The sequence below is a fragment of the Coptis chinensis genome, chromosome 7 (assembly GCF_015680905.1).
Source record: "Coptis chinensis isolate HL-2020 chromosome 7, ASM1568090v1, whole genome shotgun sequence".
NCBI classification, from domain to species: domain Eukaryota; kingdom Viridiplantae; phylum Streptophyta; class Magnoliopsida; order Ranunculales; family Ranunculaceae; genus Coptis; species Coptis chinensis.
In genome coordinates this window covers 32,043,836-32,060,809 of record NC_141462.1, presented here as the reverse complement: position 1 = coordinate 32,060,809, position 16,974 = coordinate 32,043,836, and the positions used below count along the sequence as shown (strand labels likewise).

The 16,974-nt window shown below is 35.9% G+C and overlaps 1 protein-coding gene across 1 annotated transcript in view; it reads left to right on the top strand.

The window, feature by feature from the left end:
- The first annotated feature begins 14,121 nt into the window (after positions 1-14,121).
- LOC147487145 (putative CDP-diacylglycerol--inositol 3-phosphatidyltransferase 2) overlaps positions 14,122-16,974 on the top strand; it is a 32,351-nt gene continuing 29,498 nt past the window's right edge. The window contains exons 1-4 of the mRNA XM_086569975.1: positions 14,122-14,431; positions 14,519-14,669; positions 14,754-14,838; positions 14,910-14,959. Coding sequence (XP_086426101.1) covers positions 14,609-14,669; positions 14,754-14,838; positions 14,910-14,959 — 196 coding nt within the window. The 5' untranslated portion in view covers positions 14,122-14,431; positions 14,519-14,608. The remainder of the gene's footprint in view (positions 14,432-14,518; positions 14,670-14,753; positions 14,839-14,909; positions 14,960-16,974) is intronic.

Here is a 16,974-nt window from a genome sequence, read left to right as displayed (position 1 = left end):
GACATACACAATTATTTTGTTTTTAAGGAGTAAATACAATAAAAATAAAAAAATAAAATAAAAGAAGAAACAATATAATATATCCTTAATTAGAACTGTTAAGGCCAGGCATTTGTGCCATTTACCTCTATAGCTACCATAAGACCACTGAATCGAGTCGTAAACCAAATATCTATTACTATACAATCGTCAATGGTCCCAGGCAGTTTAACAAACATTGGATCGGAGCACCAAAACTAGCACTACCCCAGTATGTAAAGTTGACGATGTAATTCTTTTGGAATGTGATATAACTATCCGGTCTGTAGTAAGTAGTAACACATTTATGAAGAAATTATGATACATAAATTTTGACTTACTTTCGCCATATGATTCACCAACGACATTAACAAGACAACTTTATGCTAGTAAGTATGTCTACACATGCAAAATAACTTCTGCGTAATCTGTTATGGCTTAAGCTGAGCTGAAGTACCCAAGGGTGCTAGCATTCTGAAAAGCCATTTTCTTGGACCCAGATCGATTCCCTATATTAAAGGTGTTGTACATATAAAGGGTGACTCAGCTTATAATCCGAGTAATACTTATAACAATAACTAACAAGTGAGCCAAATATGTAAATCTTTAAAGGTCAACATTACTGTTGATTACTTACCTCTATTAATACCATTAGACCATTGAATCATTTGGGTAAACTGTCACACCCCGAATTTCGACAGAATTTGGAAAAACATTATTTGTTCCCGACTCTTCGATCTCCGAGGTGTGACGCACTCTCCACTTCCAAAAACCCATAAACAATTTAAATATGCGGATAATTAAAAACCAATAAAAATTTTAACTTAAACAAAAGTCATCTTCATTACAAAAATTAACAAATGAAAATGCAAATAACTTTATCTCAACAGAAAATCTATATCACCTCAAAGGAAAACAAAGCCTATCTTGAAATGCATGCTAACGGAAACCACAAGCAGCAACCAACCTTCTTCAACACTAAACCTGTCAAGACTTATCAACTGTGTTCATTTAATAAACACACCCAATAAGCAAACATGCAAATCGGGTCAGCATTATAAAAATGCTGGTGTGAGTAGCTCTAAAATACAACATATAATTATACATATATATACACAATCCCTACGGCAGTTAGTTCCTCCACCGAGGCGCCTTAACTTTTAACGACTAATAAAACATCCTTAAGTACAATAAGTAAGGCAGATAGTTCCTCCACTGAGGTGCCTTAACTTCCCACTAACCACACCACAAACTATACGCATCATAAATAAGGCATGTAGTTCCTCCATCGAGGCGCCTTAGGTTCTAACTAAACCAATAACCAACATATTACCATAATTATATTATTTAAGGCTTTCTTTGCATGTCCCTAAAATCACGTTGTATCTATGTCTTACCTAGTTTCCTTGGCTACCACAATCGCTACCCAACGCCGAACATGTACATCCACATGCCTCCCCTTACATAATGTACCACTCGCGGCGACTACCCCCGAGCGGGATGCCGCACACCAGGTAACCCTCACACGAAAGCCATTATGTAAGTAATGCCACTATTCGGCATAAAATATCGCGCGTTCTCATTCTATTTTGCGAACGGAATAATCAAGCCACTATTCGGCTACGCCAGAAGGGCCATTCAGATTCACTAAAACGCCAGAAGGGCCAATCACATTACTTACGCCCGAAGGCCATTCAGCTTTCACTGAAACGCCAGAAGGGCCAATCATATCACATACGCCCACACAGGGTAAATCACATGAGTTGTGGTAGTCAGGTTCTAGGATTTTCGTTACGTAATTTATTCAGGTGTCATTCATTTATGACTCATAATAATTCCACTATATCACGTGCATGTCAATTACCTTATTGCACTACGCCACAATATTTAGAAATATCTCAATATATCTCATAATTATTTCATTCTATCACGTGCCAATATATTATTGCACTACGCCACACTCCCGTGGGAAAATATTCACCAATACTATACTACATCATAGTAGCATCTCACATATATAATAATAGAGTGTTTATATAAATCTATGACTCCAAAACTATTGCATTCAATATATATATCCACATATTACATAGTGTCACAATATCAACGTCAAATCTTAATTAGATAATGACCACCAAATTTATACAAGCTTCCACAGTATTTTAACATTTGATTTGTCCATACAATTTACAATATAAAATGTAGCACAATTAAACAGTCCACAGTCCGCAATCAAAGCCCAATATATATATGCTTTACACACTACTCACGTCAAATTTTAATTAGATAATAACAAACAACGTTATATAATTTCCGATAATATTTTATTACTATATTTGTCTATATTCTTAAATATGATAAAAAAACTGGAAAAGTCAACATTCCACAGTCAACGGTCAAAGGTCAAAGTCAAAATCAACGGTCAACGGTCAAAGTCAAAGTCAACACGTCATGGTCAAAGTCAAAGTCAACATGTCATGGTCAAAGTCAACATGCCATGGTCAAAGTCAACCATCAATGGTCAAAGTTAAACTGTCGTTTCCATGTTCGACAAGTTCAGGGTCATAGCCATGGTTCATGGCTAAGGTCAATGTGCATGGCTCATGGGCTCATGACCAAGGTAATGGTTCGGACCCAACTGGCCAAGCCTAAACCTTAGAACCCAAAAGTCTCAAACATTGAAAGACCCAAAAAGATCTATTTTAAGTCCTATGGACTGGCCCATGCAATATTAGAAACTGGCCCAAAAACTTTAGATCGAATCGCCCAAAACACAACCGAAGTTCGGCCTAAAACTTTAAATTGAACCGGTCCACAAATTTAAAACAAAACACCGCCCAACATCAACTGAATCGCCCCAGTAGGCTAAAGCCAAATTAGTCTGGCCCCAAACAAAACAAGCTAGGGCCCAAGAACTTAAAACAAAACTGGCCCAACAACTAAACAAGCTAAGGCCCAAGCCTCAAGCCCAGACCGACCACAGTTCATCTTCTCCAACTGATCCTCCACCACCAGCCACCAAAACGCCGGCCACCACTAATCCCTTCTCCCTCATATCGGTTTGACTCATTGCAACAACCCTTACAACTTTGTCAAACACAAAAACTCAATTCTTAAATTTAACATCTCGACCAAAACTAGATCTGAGACAAAATTCGGCCACCATTAAAGCTTGTTTCAAGCTTCACTCGACCCTATTTACATCCCCCACACCCACACTACACTACCCCATCATCATCAAACCCAAACAACAATAATATCAACAAAAGCGTTCAAACCGTATTCTTATCAAGAGTGTTTGGTTTGGGAAAGCCGCCATTAACAAGTCTTGGGAGCTTCCACCAAGCTTCCCAAAGACCAATTCGACAAAATTTCATACTCTACACTACCCCACTTCAACCCATCATCACTCAACCAAATAAAACCAACCCAAAAACAGCCCAACCACTCAATTTGCCATTAGTCTTGACGAAGACCCGACCAAACTTCCACTAACACCAATCTTCAAACCAACAATAACCCACCCAAAACAAAACAACAAAATCTAAAGGCGATTAAGATTCATGGTCATACCTCCATGAACGCTGTTCATAGCTTCGACAGTCCACCCAATCAACTAACAAGGTTTAATATCTAACAGTTTCCAATAGTTTAACACTCCAGCCGATTTTACCAAAAACAACAAAACGCCAAATAAAAACAGGAAATTGAATAGTAATAACGGACAGAAACCTTAGATAGAGAAAATGTCCGTATACACCGATACACGGAAAACTGTAGATTTAGTGAAATAGTAAAAATAACTACTCACAATAATGAACAGCTCGACAAAATCCTCCTAGTCCGAGTCGTCGCGTTCCAACAGTCTAGCCAACGAGCTTTCACCTCCGCCTCCATTTTTATTATTTTTTTATTCTCCAAGAACCATATTCTCTATAACAATGTGTTTATAGACTTGGGTCTGAAACCCAAGCCCAACACAGACTCGGGCCTAAAAATCAGGCCCACATGTCCCGAGTCCTATCCAGCGAATTTTGAAAATAAATAATTAAATTAATTAATTAATAAATAAATATGTATTTTAAAAATACGGGCGTTACATAAACCATTAACGTTATATGTGTGATTACCATGTATATACATGCGACTCTGCTCCCAGATGTTCAAAGATTAGAGATCGAACTAGTGTTAACACCCCCCTAGTAGGTAGAGTTGACAATATATTTATGTTGGAAAGTCATGTAACTCTCAGACTTGTAGTTAAAATAGTCAAGTGTTTGCGTGCCGTCCTTAAGCAATGCCCGCCTCCTCCATCCCTGAGTTTAAAGCTGCCTATTCCTTTTCGAAACCTCCTATTTTAGTTTCTAACAACGTCAACAGTGAGGACTACAAGAACACGAATAGAGGTTAACAAACTACTAATAAGACTCTTTTTCTTCTTGACTGAAAGGTTTCGGGCTTTTACTTTCAAGTAGTTTTTTTGATAGTACAAAATATCTAAAAAATTCATATAAGGAAAACCTTCGGCATAGAATCCCCCGCTATGTTCCTTGGATTTGGACTTAGTCTTGGTATCATGAACCTTGTTGTAGACACACATATTAATTGTAAGGAGAGAGAAAAATAAACATAAAAGACTAATTACACCACTTCTCCTACAGTTCGCTACCTTTAGAATGAAAATAAAGTTGCAATTGAGTTTTAAGATTGTGTATAACTTTAAAAAAAATCAATAATAAATTTATAAGTTTTTGCACAAACTTCGTGGTAGAGATAGATAATGGATAGAAAATTGATTGTTTCAATATTAATTACCACTAGAAAACTCAATTATTCTCAACTTTAGATTATGTATAATCACATTCAAAAGTGAGTAACTTTGTACTTGTAAAATGTTAAATCTACAATCAAGAAAAAAAAATGATAAATGAATAATTGTGCGAAGCTTTCATTATGAACAGGGAAATATATTGTCTCTTTCAATTCAAGAATATATATAGTGGGATAAAAAAATGTTTCAATTAAAATCGAAGTTGATGCGATTAGCATACTTAATCATGATCCAATATCGTATGTCTTAGTGTTACAGTATCACCAACACGCTCGATCTCGACATGATACGATGTAACTCTTAAAAATTAAACTTAAATTTATTGTAAAAATTATCATCGTGATCTTGGCCAATTATAAAAACTAAGTCAACACAAGTATATTATCAAATAAGTAAAACATGCATGTTTAGAGATAAGTGAAAATGTATTGAAACTGTTAATATACTATATATAATATTTTGTTAATTCAATAATAGAGAAAATAAAAACATTTGACATCGTATAGATTCCTAAATATGTTTTTCTATGGATGGTTGAATGTGTATATGGACTAACATTAAACATATATAACATTGACAAAATGAATTTAAAAGGCTGGAACTTATTTGCTTACTTGTTGTAACTTGACCACATTGTAGACAACAATTTTAACAAATTGATCAATTGAGTTCAAAACATGTGAATACTAATGAATAATAGAGAGAAATATATATAAAAGGACACTTTAAGATTTTAGCAATGGCAAATGGGGCATAAGTGTCTGGTTAACCAAACTTAGCAGGCTCAAATTTTTCTATGGGCATCACCAATGAGGATGTGTAAAATACTTTCAGTGTAAGTTTACATATTTATATCTCTAACAATGAGAATGAATGTCTAGCCCGATAGAGTGATGGCTGACAGGAGTGACAGCTTATCATCTTTTTTTATTTTGACGTGGCAAAAAGAGTTGGGTTTTGCCGCTTGGCATATATAGAATATAAGATCCATTTTTGCTGCAATTTTTGCAATGCTTAGTTTGTTTATGGCCCAGTTAAAAATCTCCACGTGGCAATATTTACGGACCACACAAAGTTCATCCTGTTTCTCCACCCAGAAGTTGACTTTCTCCATTCTTAGTATTATACTACTATTGCTACTGTGCTATCCTAGCAAAAACAAACAAAACTAAAACAACCCAAAATAAGACAAAACAAATAAAGAGAGTTGAATAGAATATGTTTTAAATTTTTTATCAGTTGAATGAAAGTTGGTGATGAATTAGTAGAGATAAAATGTACAAAATTTTGGAGGAAGATTGTGAGTGTGATTTCATTTTGTATTGTTGGAACAATGATTTTAGTGTAATGTACTAGTTTATTAGCAGACTCCCATATAAACTACAGGTTCTAAAGCACTTGCTTTTCTTGCTCAATGGTATTTGACACAAGTGATCTGATAAAGCAAAAAGGGATATCCTATATCTATATCTAAGAAGTTCTCATGAATTGAAACACCCCATTAAAAAGTTTCATGTGCTAATCATTCCTTAACCTTGTGAAATGTCCTTTGGTCTAGCCTCTCTTCCTGTTCATGAGTAAGATATGTTTTTGACTCTTTCCCTTTGTCCCTTAACTTCTTCACTGAACACAGGAAAGACGCCCATGTAAACAAGAACATGCACAATATATTTGTCGATTATTTTCAAAGCCAAAGAGAATCCTAGTGTACATGTTGCATATGTGTATTTTATTTTTGTCTTATTTAAATTGGTTGTAAGATGGAGAACCATGGAAATGAAGTGCACATCGATGTTGGTGATGAAACAGTTCAAGAAATAGAAAATGGTGGTTTAAATGATTTTAATTGCAAGAGATGAGAGTTATGGGGATGATGAGCAATGCATTTCTATTTTAGGGATGTAGTTTGATACGAATGAAGATGCATATGCTTTTTACAATTTATATGCTCGGTCTACGGGGTTTAGTGTCCGAAAAAACCACTTGTTTAGAAGAAAGACTGATGATAAAGTTGATAATAGAGGTTTTTGTTGCTCTTTCGAGGGTGGTCAATACTATAAAAAGTGAACTCCAATTAAGAAATAGGTAAATTAATAATGATATTAATTAATCGGTAAATTAATAGATTTTTATAGATTTTAAAACTTTAATCTATAAATAATTATCTATGATGTTGTACTTGTGTGGACCCCTTTTTTATAGGTGCCACGTGGTAGCTTATGGACCCAAGTGCATCATCCTTGTGCACCCCGCTCATCAACATCTAAATTGTGCCTAGTACCTTATCAAGATGTGATTAAGAACCTGGATATGTGTTCATTAAGTATGTGATTAAGGAAACTAAAGAGATAAAAATGGAAGCATAAATCAAGGGATTTGGCCATAAAATATAGGAACCAATTCCTTATTCCCGAAAGGATAAGAGCCCCATTATAAAGAGAAGGAGACACTCTCAATACAAAAGAAAAGGCAACGCCATTCTCAAAGGAGGCCTTCTCAGCTCACACACTCTCAACCTGTACAGAGAAAGACCATCATTCTCAATTAAGGGAGATCTCAACTCTTATAACCAACTAGAAATCAAACACCATTAATGAAGATTAATATGGATGTATTCATCTTTTTTGGCTGAACCACGATAAAGTTCGTGCCATGTACTATTTATCTTTATTGTTGTTTTACGTATTATTTGTGGCGTTGTAGAGGTGTATATTTTGGGTTCAATGACTTGATGTTGTGTTTGATAGGGAATGGTTGCACTCTCTCTTGGGACAAGAGTTGCCTACGTATCAAGTTTTTTGGGTCAACTTGAATCAAGCCTTACATAGTTTATCTCTCTCTACTTATAGATGCTTGAGCTGACCTTCCTTATTTCCTCCATGCCGTTATCAAGTGTAGATCTACATTTTGTGCTATCTTGATGACTCGCCATTATTTCTGATGTTACAAAGTAAATGACTCATTGATTGGTGCGTTAACTGAGCTTCAAGATCGTGATGGATCATTTGCTTCCATATATGGCTGTGTTTGATACTTGAGACGATCTGAGTCTGGGTCATTGTTACGTCCTGGTGGTGCGGTACGAGCAGGTGGAGATACGACCTGTGTTGTGGACACGTGTGTTGTAGTGATATGAATGTAGAACGGAGGGTACTTACACAGCCCCCTTTGTTTTATTTATTCTTTGGACAGCTGTGGTGTGAAAAGAAAAGATAAAACAAAGCTTTTTAACATGTGTCCGATAGCTGGTTTGTTTGAATGGTTTTGAAAAATGTGCGGAAATAGTTGGATTTGATCTGTGGGCGAGTTATGATGGCTTTTGTGGGAAGACGAAACGTTTTGTCTTTTCTCTAGGTTTGGGCAACTGAGGGGTTTTGGTGTGCGAAGGTTTCTCATTTCCTCACTCTATCAACAGAGGAAAAAGTAGAGCGAACGAAAAAAAGAAAAAACTTTTCCAACCTTTCTTATCAAGTGCGTCTTCTTGAACCTAAAAAAAATTATCTTTTGTTTCTTTTGTTTTTGTAATGTCGATTACTAGCGATAGCTTGAGTGGGGAAGTGGAGATTGATCAGTGGAGAGAGAGAACGGTAAGTGATGGAGATGATGGTGTTAGAGTTCATAGTGAAGATGAGGTTTCATCGTCTTCCTCATTGGAGACGATGGTTGAGGAGGTGATACCTAGGTCGGTGGATTGTACAACTGCTTTGAGGGAGGAGTTTGGCTGGGTGGACTCCGACCTGACTGTATACGACCTAGGTGGAGAGAGGAATGTGTTTGGCTTGGATTATGTTCCTCGGGATGGGGGTGCTATGGTTTGTTATGGTCAACTGAAGGCTGGGATGAGGCTGCCGTTCTCACAGCTTACTGTGGAAGTTTTAAACTTTTATGGAAAAGCCCCTTGTCAGTTCATAGGGAATAGTTGGAGGGTTTTTCATATGTTGGATTTGTTGAATGAGAGGGGTTACAACATCTGTTTATCAGATGTGCTAGAGCATTTCTCTGTGAAGAGGTCGTCTGCAATGAACTTTAGTTTGCAGGTCGTGAAGGGGAAATTTGATATGATTGTGGGGGGTGAGTAAGGAAGATTAGGAGCGTAGGCCGTTATTAGTTGTGGGTAATTACAACCCCTCTGATTGGGAGTTGGATAACCGTACTATAACGTAGGATGGTAGGTTGTTATTTTATAGATCGTATTGTATGTATTATATTTGATATTTTGAACGTTCTGATAGCTTTGTTTTGTTTTTGCAGAGGTTACTATTCGTGGGCGCATGACAATCATTGGAGTTATAGAAAAGTTTGCTTGTTTGAGTTGGGAGGAGAAACGAGCTATCTTGGGGGAGATTGCGCATTACTTTAAGAAGCATGGAGGAGCGAAGATCAACCGAAAGAAGGTGGAGCAAAAGAAAAGGGCTCGCAAGCTTGTGTTTGACATCTCTGATTCTAGATCGGATACTGGGATGGAGAGAGAGAATCAAAGGAGAGCACCTGTTTCTGGAGTGAAAACGGCTGGAGGAGCTGCTGATAGCCATTCTACTTCTAGACGACCAGAAGGGGGTGACAGTGATAGAGCTAGTCGTGTTGGTGGGAGTGCTGGGGGAGGTGGTGATGCTCCTGCTCCCTTCCGGATGCCTCAGCTGAATAGGCGTTCTGAGGTGGGTGAGCCTGAGGGGGTGAAGATGACCCGAATTGAGTGCGAGGAACGACCTGGTATGATGGAATGTCATACTTTTTCATGTCGGGCTCCTTTGAAGAGGATGAATCTGAAGGAGTTGGCTGTTGATGTGGGTGGCTAATGCCCAGGGCAAGAAGAAAGCTAGTGAGGCTGAGCCAGCTGTCCAGAAGTGCAAGTGGTCGGGGAGTGCTGCCCCAGGTGACAATGCTACTGAGTTTGACGTCCTAGATAGGATGGTCACCTACTACGACCCAATGAGTGGGTTGACAAAGATAGTGAAGAATAGGGATTGTAGTTTCAAGTCTTCACTAGTTGCTGGAGGGCTACTGGAGAGTATTGCCTTGGATGGTGATAAGCACCAGTTGGAGCATATGAAGGATTTGGAGGTGAATCTGAAAGATATGGATCGCTCCATCTGCTTTGTAAGTGTCCCTCCGATCTGACTTTTGTTTCGTGATTTGGGTTGCTGCTTTAGTTTTTTACTTATTTTGTTGGTTTGTCAGGTTCTGGTCATGTATAGGAAGCTGAAGGAGATGACAACTATCTCCGACATGTACAAAAAGAAGTTGGATGCTTGTAAGGAGGCCTATGACAAGTTGCTGACTGTGCAAGAGGTGGAACGGGATGAAGTGTCGAGGCTGATGTCGCAGGTCGGGGATTTGGCTGGGAAGGTGGCTTTGTTGCAACCATCACTTGATGCTTCACGAGTGGAGGTTCAACATTGGATTAATAAGAGCAAACGAGCATAGGACGTTGTTGAACAAGCTCAAGCTGAATATAACGATCTGGTCTATCTGGTAGAGGGTGGGGATGTCTATGTTCTAGTCGATGACTACATGGAACTAGAACGTAAGTACAAAACCCTAAAGATATTTGTTGAAAGTAGGGCTGCAATAGTAACTATGGAAAGTATTGTTGCAGATGCTAGTAGATGATCTGATTTACCAACCAACTTGGGTGTTGCTCCTGCTACTCAATCCACGAAGATCTTTGCCGCCACGCGTCTTTGAATGCCGTGGTGATCCAAATAGTAGCTCATTGGTGAAGAGAGAGCGCCTGAACGGACCCCTTGAATGTGGAGAATCTTCCCTATGTTAAGTGATTGTGCTATTCTTGTAATGTTGAGTGATGGTGGATAAAATTTTGAACTATATCTCCTTTTGATACTGATAAGTCATATTTTGTGACAGGGATGTTGAGGTCGTTTTCCCAGGATAACCTGGGGGCCACTAGTATCTAACCAAATTTGTATTAAGTAAAAATTATATATTTAAATTACTTACTTGTTTGGAATTGAGATTGTGTTTGAATTTTGTGGTGATTGATTCTCCTGCTTTGTGATTTGTTATTTTGACGAGCTGTGTTGCATAGTAGTGGGTTCGATGACCTGTTGAACTATGCTAGATCGTTTTTGCTCACATTTTTATGGTAATATATTTCCTTATCTCTTCATACTTTGAGGACAAAACATATTTCTATTTGGGGGTGGTATAGTAACATTTTGCAAAAACTTATATATTTTCTATATTAGATATAATATTACATTTCTTCTTTTCTAAAAAAAAATCGAAAAAAATACCAAAAATATTTTTCTGTTTAGTATTAAAAGTCTTATTTTCTTTTTCTATGATGAATAAAAAGTCTATAAGTCTTATTATAGCAATAGAGTAAGGATTCGTTCTTCGAAGTTAGACTATATATATATATATATATATATATATAATAGTTTCTACCCTTTTTCATGAATGACATGCATAATCATTTGATTGAATATAGTAGTGAGTTTTCGAGACTAAGGTTAGAACAATTAAGTTACATATCCTGTGATAATCTAACCAAAAGCCTCATCTGAATGATTATTGAGTGATGACACAAATGATGTTCGGATAGAAAGACAACACGTTCACTTGCTTGATCAGTACGTCATATCCTAAGATAGAATTTAGGCCATTTTTGGATTGATGTAGCCAAATAAACGTTAAAAACCCAAAAAGATAGTTTTCCTCTAGTTACCCTTTTTTTAGCATTCACCAATTTCTAAAAGCCTTTTTATTCTTCACCATAAATTTCTAACTCGTTACAACACACAATAAAAAACTTACCCAACTGATGAGTTGAGAATTGGATGGATATAAGAAAAAAAAAAAAAAAAAGAAGACCTTGTACAAAAACAGATCAGTTAGTTACTTCGAAAAGAAAAGAAATAAAAGAAAAGAAATATCCATCAAAAACCAAAACTCTAAACAAATCAAATGAGTAAAAAATCGAATATCCTAAAAGTTCAAAATCGAAAGGAGACGATATCATAAACAAAAGCAAAAAGAAACAAAAGCAAAGTTAGAACTCCCAAAATTTCAAAATCATATGGAGTCACAAAGTCAAAGGGCTAAAAATGAATCACAATTCAAAAACAAATAACAAAACGAGGTTTTTGTCTAGTTACAAGTATCTTGAAGACCCAATTTCTCAATTTCAATTTCTCAACTTATCATATTTTTGTTTTTCCTTTCTTTTTATTTCTAAACCATCACTCTAGCCTTGTAACTCCTAATAAAAGACCTCTAGCTCAATTAAGAATATGATGGTGTGATAATAAGTGGCAAGTGTGATCAATCGACCCCGGTTTTCTTTGGACGTCATTTGTGTATATGAGGAATATAAATGCTCGCTGCATTTGAGAGAACGAAACTTGAGTGAATCTATCAGAGAGTTTGTGTTTTAACACATCTCTGTGAGAACCCACCTCAATGACACTCTCCAAAAGTTTAAAAAACGACTCTGCTTTTGCATTTCATTGCTGATGTTTGTGTATTTATCTTTAGATGATTAAATTACTGTATATATGTTATTCTAAGTTTAAAGAAGTTTGTCCTTATTTCTTGCTAATGAAATGTATAGACTTATGAGAATAAATAAGAAACAAGACCATTTGTACTAGATAGAAGAAGTTTGTGACTACCTTATCTGGAAAACTCTCGAGACTTAAAGCTCGTCCACTAGAAATTCCTAGTGGTTTAAGGCCTTGTTGCATATGGTCAATGCAATTGCACTCCGCAAAACGAGATTAGTATAATAATAATAAATCACTCATTTGCGATCTTAGTTTTTTTCTCTCATCCTTGCTTGAAGACAATCAAAATGCTATTTGGGGGTGATGATCAGCTTCCAAATGTGCGTTTTATTACCCTTACATTACTGCATTACAACCCTTCTTATGCATAATGAAAATATAACTTATAGCTTTTATTACCTTTTTTAGATTACATCCAGAGCAATTCAAACCACTTATAATAAAAGCAGCATCTTAGTACCAAAAGGAGTCTTATTTACGCTTATTATGAAGACTCAAAGTTGCTATGAAAAAGTGCTGAAAAAGTCAAAGTCAATGGTCAAAGACTCAAAACTAGATAACTGAAAGTCACATCTTTAACTCAGAAGACTAGAGATGGATGACTTGGATACAAAAGAAGACTTGCTCAAAACCTAGCTTGATAAAAAAGATATGCAAAAGCAAAAGAAAAAGCAAAAAGAAAAAACATAAAGCAACCATGGTGAGGTGTCTTGATTGTAGAGGAAAATGGCAAATCGGACTTTTGTAAAAGTATGTGTATAAGAACTATAAAATAAGAGAAGAGAATACACCTAGACTTATTCTAGTGTCATGTAAGAGTAGTGTATGATTTATTTTTCAAATAATTTACATTCAAGTTTGTTTTACTTTTTGTTCTTCAATTCAATCATTTTTATTTTAAGTTTATGTTTAAATCATTCAATCAAAGTTATTTATTTCAAGTTTATGTTTCATTCATTCAATCAAACAAGTTTCTTTCGAGTTTTCTTTCATCAATCAAGTTGTTTATTTTCAAGTTTTTCATTTAATACAAGTAGAGTCCATAAAAACAAGTCATAAAGGCTAAGAGTACTACATTTTCTCATTCACAACTCTCATTAAATCCAAGTTATAAACAATTTATGGTGAACGTACAACCTCAATCAAATAATATTTGAAATACTTACCCAATACTTACTTCAGGAATCCAAGATATGCGGGTGTTGGATGTATCCTAAGGGATTCGGAAGGGACTTTTTTAATGGGTACAACTATACCTATTTTATGTGCAACAACTAACGAAACAAAATTCCTCATTCTATTACATGGTGTTCAACTTTTGTTAAGAACAAATTACAGGAAAATAGTATTTGAAACTGATTCTCAACTGCTCTTTAAGGTCATGACAAATGGGACAACTAGTTGCAATTGGATATTGTCAAGAATAACAAACCAAATCAAGATATTACTGCGACATTTTGATGATATCAAGTTCTGTTGGTGCTATAGGGAAAGAAATAGTTGTGCGGATGTTTTTGCTTCATATGTTGTGTCTCGGGTGAAGAACTTTAGATGGCAAGGTCAAAATGTTGAGCAATCAACCTGGCCTTTTGTAAGTATGGACGTCTTCTATGACGCTACTAGAATATGTAAAGATCGGATTATATAAATAAAAATTTAGCTCCACAAAAAAAAAAAAAAAATGTGGGACAGCCCTACACGACATTTGTTTCCTTCTATAAAAGTGAAACTGACAAGGTTAAACCTGTCTTTGTGGAACGGATTAAAATTCTTGGTCCGTTTCAATAACCCACGCGGCAGTTTCGGATTCGGCCAGAAAGCAAACTAACTATTGGAAAACTCCTTTGATTTTATTTATTTCTCTCTCAACTTGCCCAACAACTATTTCCCCGATCCCATCCAATTCAAAATCCAACTAATTAATTAAATTATTATTATTATTAAAACTATGTTCTCTTCATTTATTTATTCCAAATTTCTCCTTACACTTTAGTGTCTCATTTTATAGCTAAAAAAAAAAACCCTAACTCTGGTCGTCACAACAAATTCGTGACCGGTAATAACTAATTTCATTTCCCGTCACGTGCATTTTCATATTAAAGCTTGTTGTTTTAATTTATTTACATTATTTTATTGATTGCAGGAGAGGGAATGGTAGTAGAAGCTTGAATATTTAAAGAATAAAAATAATTATTTGTTGTTGAATTTGAGTATTTGTGTATTAATTCTGGCAATGGAGAACACTTCGACTAAGAGACCGGCGTCTGTGTATCTCTACATTCCCAACATTATTGGTAACTGTCTTATTATTACTTGTTTATGTCAATTTGAGTGTACTAGTTGGACTGATTAGAGTTATATATTGATTGTGGATGAAGGATACATAAGAATTCTCATGAACTGTGTTGCATTTGCTCGATGTTTTACTGACAAAAAGCTGTTTTCCGTTCTATATTTTATCAGGTATGTGTTGAATCTTATGTAAAACCTTAAATACATATATAGACATCTTATTTTTTTTTTTGGTTTTGCAGCTTTATCTGTGATGGCATAGACGGTTGGTTTGCCCGCAGATTTAATCAAGGTAATCTTGCATTATCATATCATCATATTTTGTTTACTTTCATGATTCAAATGTTCCTAGAATAATTTGAGCCAGTCTATTTAGCTACTACATAGTACCTGTTATTTGTTGGTGATCTGTGACAGTGTAGTTACGCATGTGGCCATGTCTGTTTACTACCTTTTCTTTTATGTGAAGAGTGAATAGTACAGAACAGGAATCAAAATATATGGGGACGTGTCATGCTAAATGTAATGACTGAATGACCATAGATCACAGAACCTCCTAAATGTTCTACTCTAGGATAGTAGAACCTAGTCGTGTATTACTTTTGTAATTTGTATATAAGTCCTGTATCGTATTACTTTTATTCTCTTTGAAATGTGTATGATTGAAGAAACACATTGGTAAGCCTGATTCTAAAGCAGTTGAGCTTTATGTCCATGCACCATTAAATTTGCTTTTTGGTTTTTTCATGGTATCCTTATTGAACTGGGTCGTGAAAATACAGCAATTAAAAATTTCAATTCTCTCTTTTTAGGACATTGAAAGGACAACTTTAATATTAGATGACTTCTGAAAGTTCTTCTGATCCATTAAAGTCAACAAATTCATATGATTTTTGTAATTACATTAACACCGAATCAATAGCCAAGGGATATTTCTGAAGGACCAGAAGCCCCATCCCCATCCCCATACAGTATCTTATATGATATACTGATATTTATAGTGTCACTGAAGTCTAGCTTCATGTGTTGATCAATGTTTTATGATTTCACCATTGTTATACATGTTCTTCTGAACTGAGTGGTTCTCATGTTTTCTGAACTGAGTGGTTCTATATGCATCTTATAGAGCCCTTCATTAATGCCAAGGAGGAGGAATATCATTAAGTGAATTTGACTGTCTTTGTCCATCTTAATATTAGCATTTGAAGGATTTTTCAATCTACCTTCTATAAGTTCTTTGGAAAATAATTCTTTAAGAAAAAAAGCACTTGATTCCAATACATTTACCCAAAAGGTTCTAGCAAATCTGTGTCTGGTGAAGATGAAGAGTTTGTTTGTGGAGATGCTTTCTATGACGATGAGATGGCGGCGGAGGATTCAATTGAGAGAATGAGAGGGAGGGAGCAGAATTGGATTTGAGGGAAACATCTAGAGTGGTGGATTCACCAGAGGTGATAGATAACGAAGATACGTGGGTTAATACTGATGTTATGGCGATGGGGGGTAGACTTTAGTCTGTCTCAATATGAGAATGGATAGAAACTGTTTCTATGTTATAAGATATTAATAAAAGGTTGGGTAAGGAACAAAAATTAGTATGTGGTGGAGTAAGAATAGAGAAGCAATTTTTGGGGAATTTTTCTTCTAATGAATTATGATAATCTTATATGGAACATGAAGGGTTCTTGCTGTGATGAAAAAATTAGCAGTTTAAGAAGGGTAATGAGAAAGTTTAGGCCAATGGTGGTAGGGATACAAGAATTGAAGAGGGAAGTGATGACTCGGATTGCTGGAGGAGTTGCTAGAGTTATAGTGAGAGACGGGTTTACAGATAGAATTGAAAGGTTGAGAAATAAGGCCTGGGTTATGGAAACAAAGAAAGACATTTCAAATTGGGAACAGTTTTTGGTTGTGTTATACTGTTAGACTGAGTCGCAAACCTTGTTTGATTGGTATTATTTTTTGGTCGATAAAACAATATTGTATTAGAAAATCAGTGTGAAAGGTTCACACTACCATATAATTGTTACATCCAAATTGCACCATAGCTTCCCAATCGGTTACAATTGAATCAAAACTTAGGAAGATGAGATACCCAACCTCAAAGGATGCCTTCCCAATTACATATAATACTATTTAAATCGCAAAACCTATTATCAAATATTCTTTGATTTTGGCGGAGGAATTGAGAGGGAGGAAGCAGAATTGGATTTGAGGGAAACATCTAGAGCAGTGGAGTCACTGGAACCGAGTGATGAAAAAGATGCGTTGGTTAACACTCAACACTGATGTTGTAGGGATTGGGGT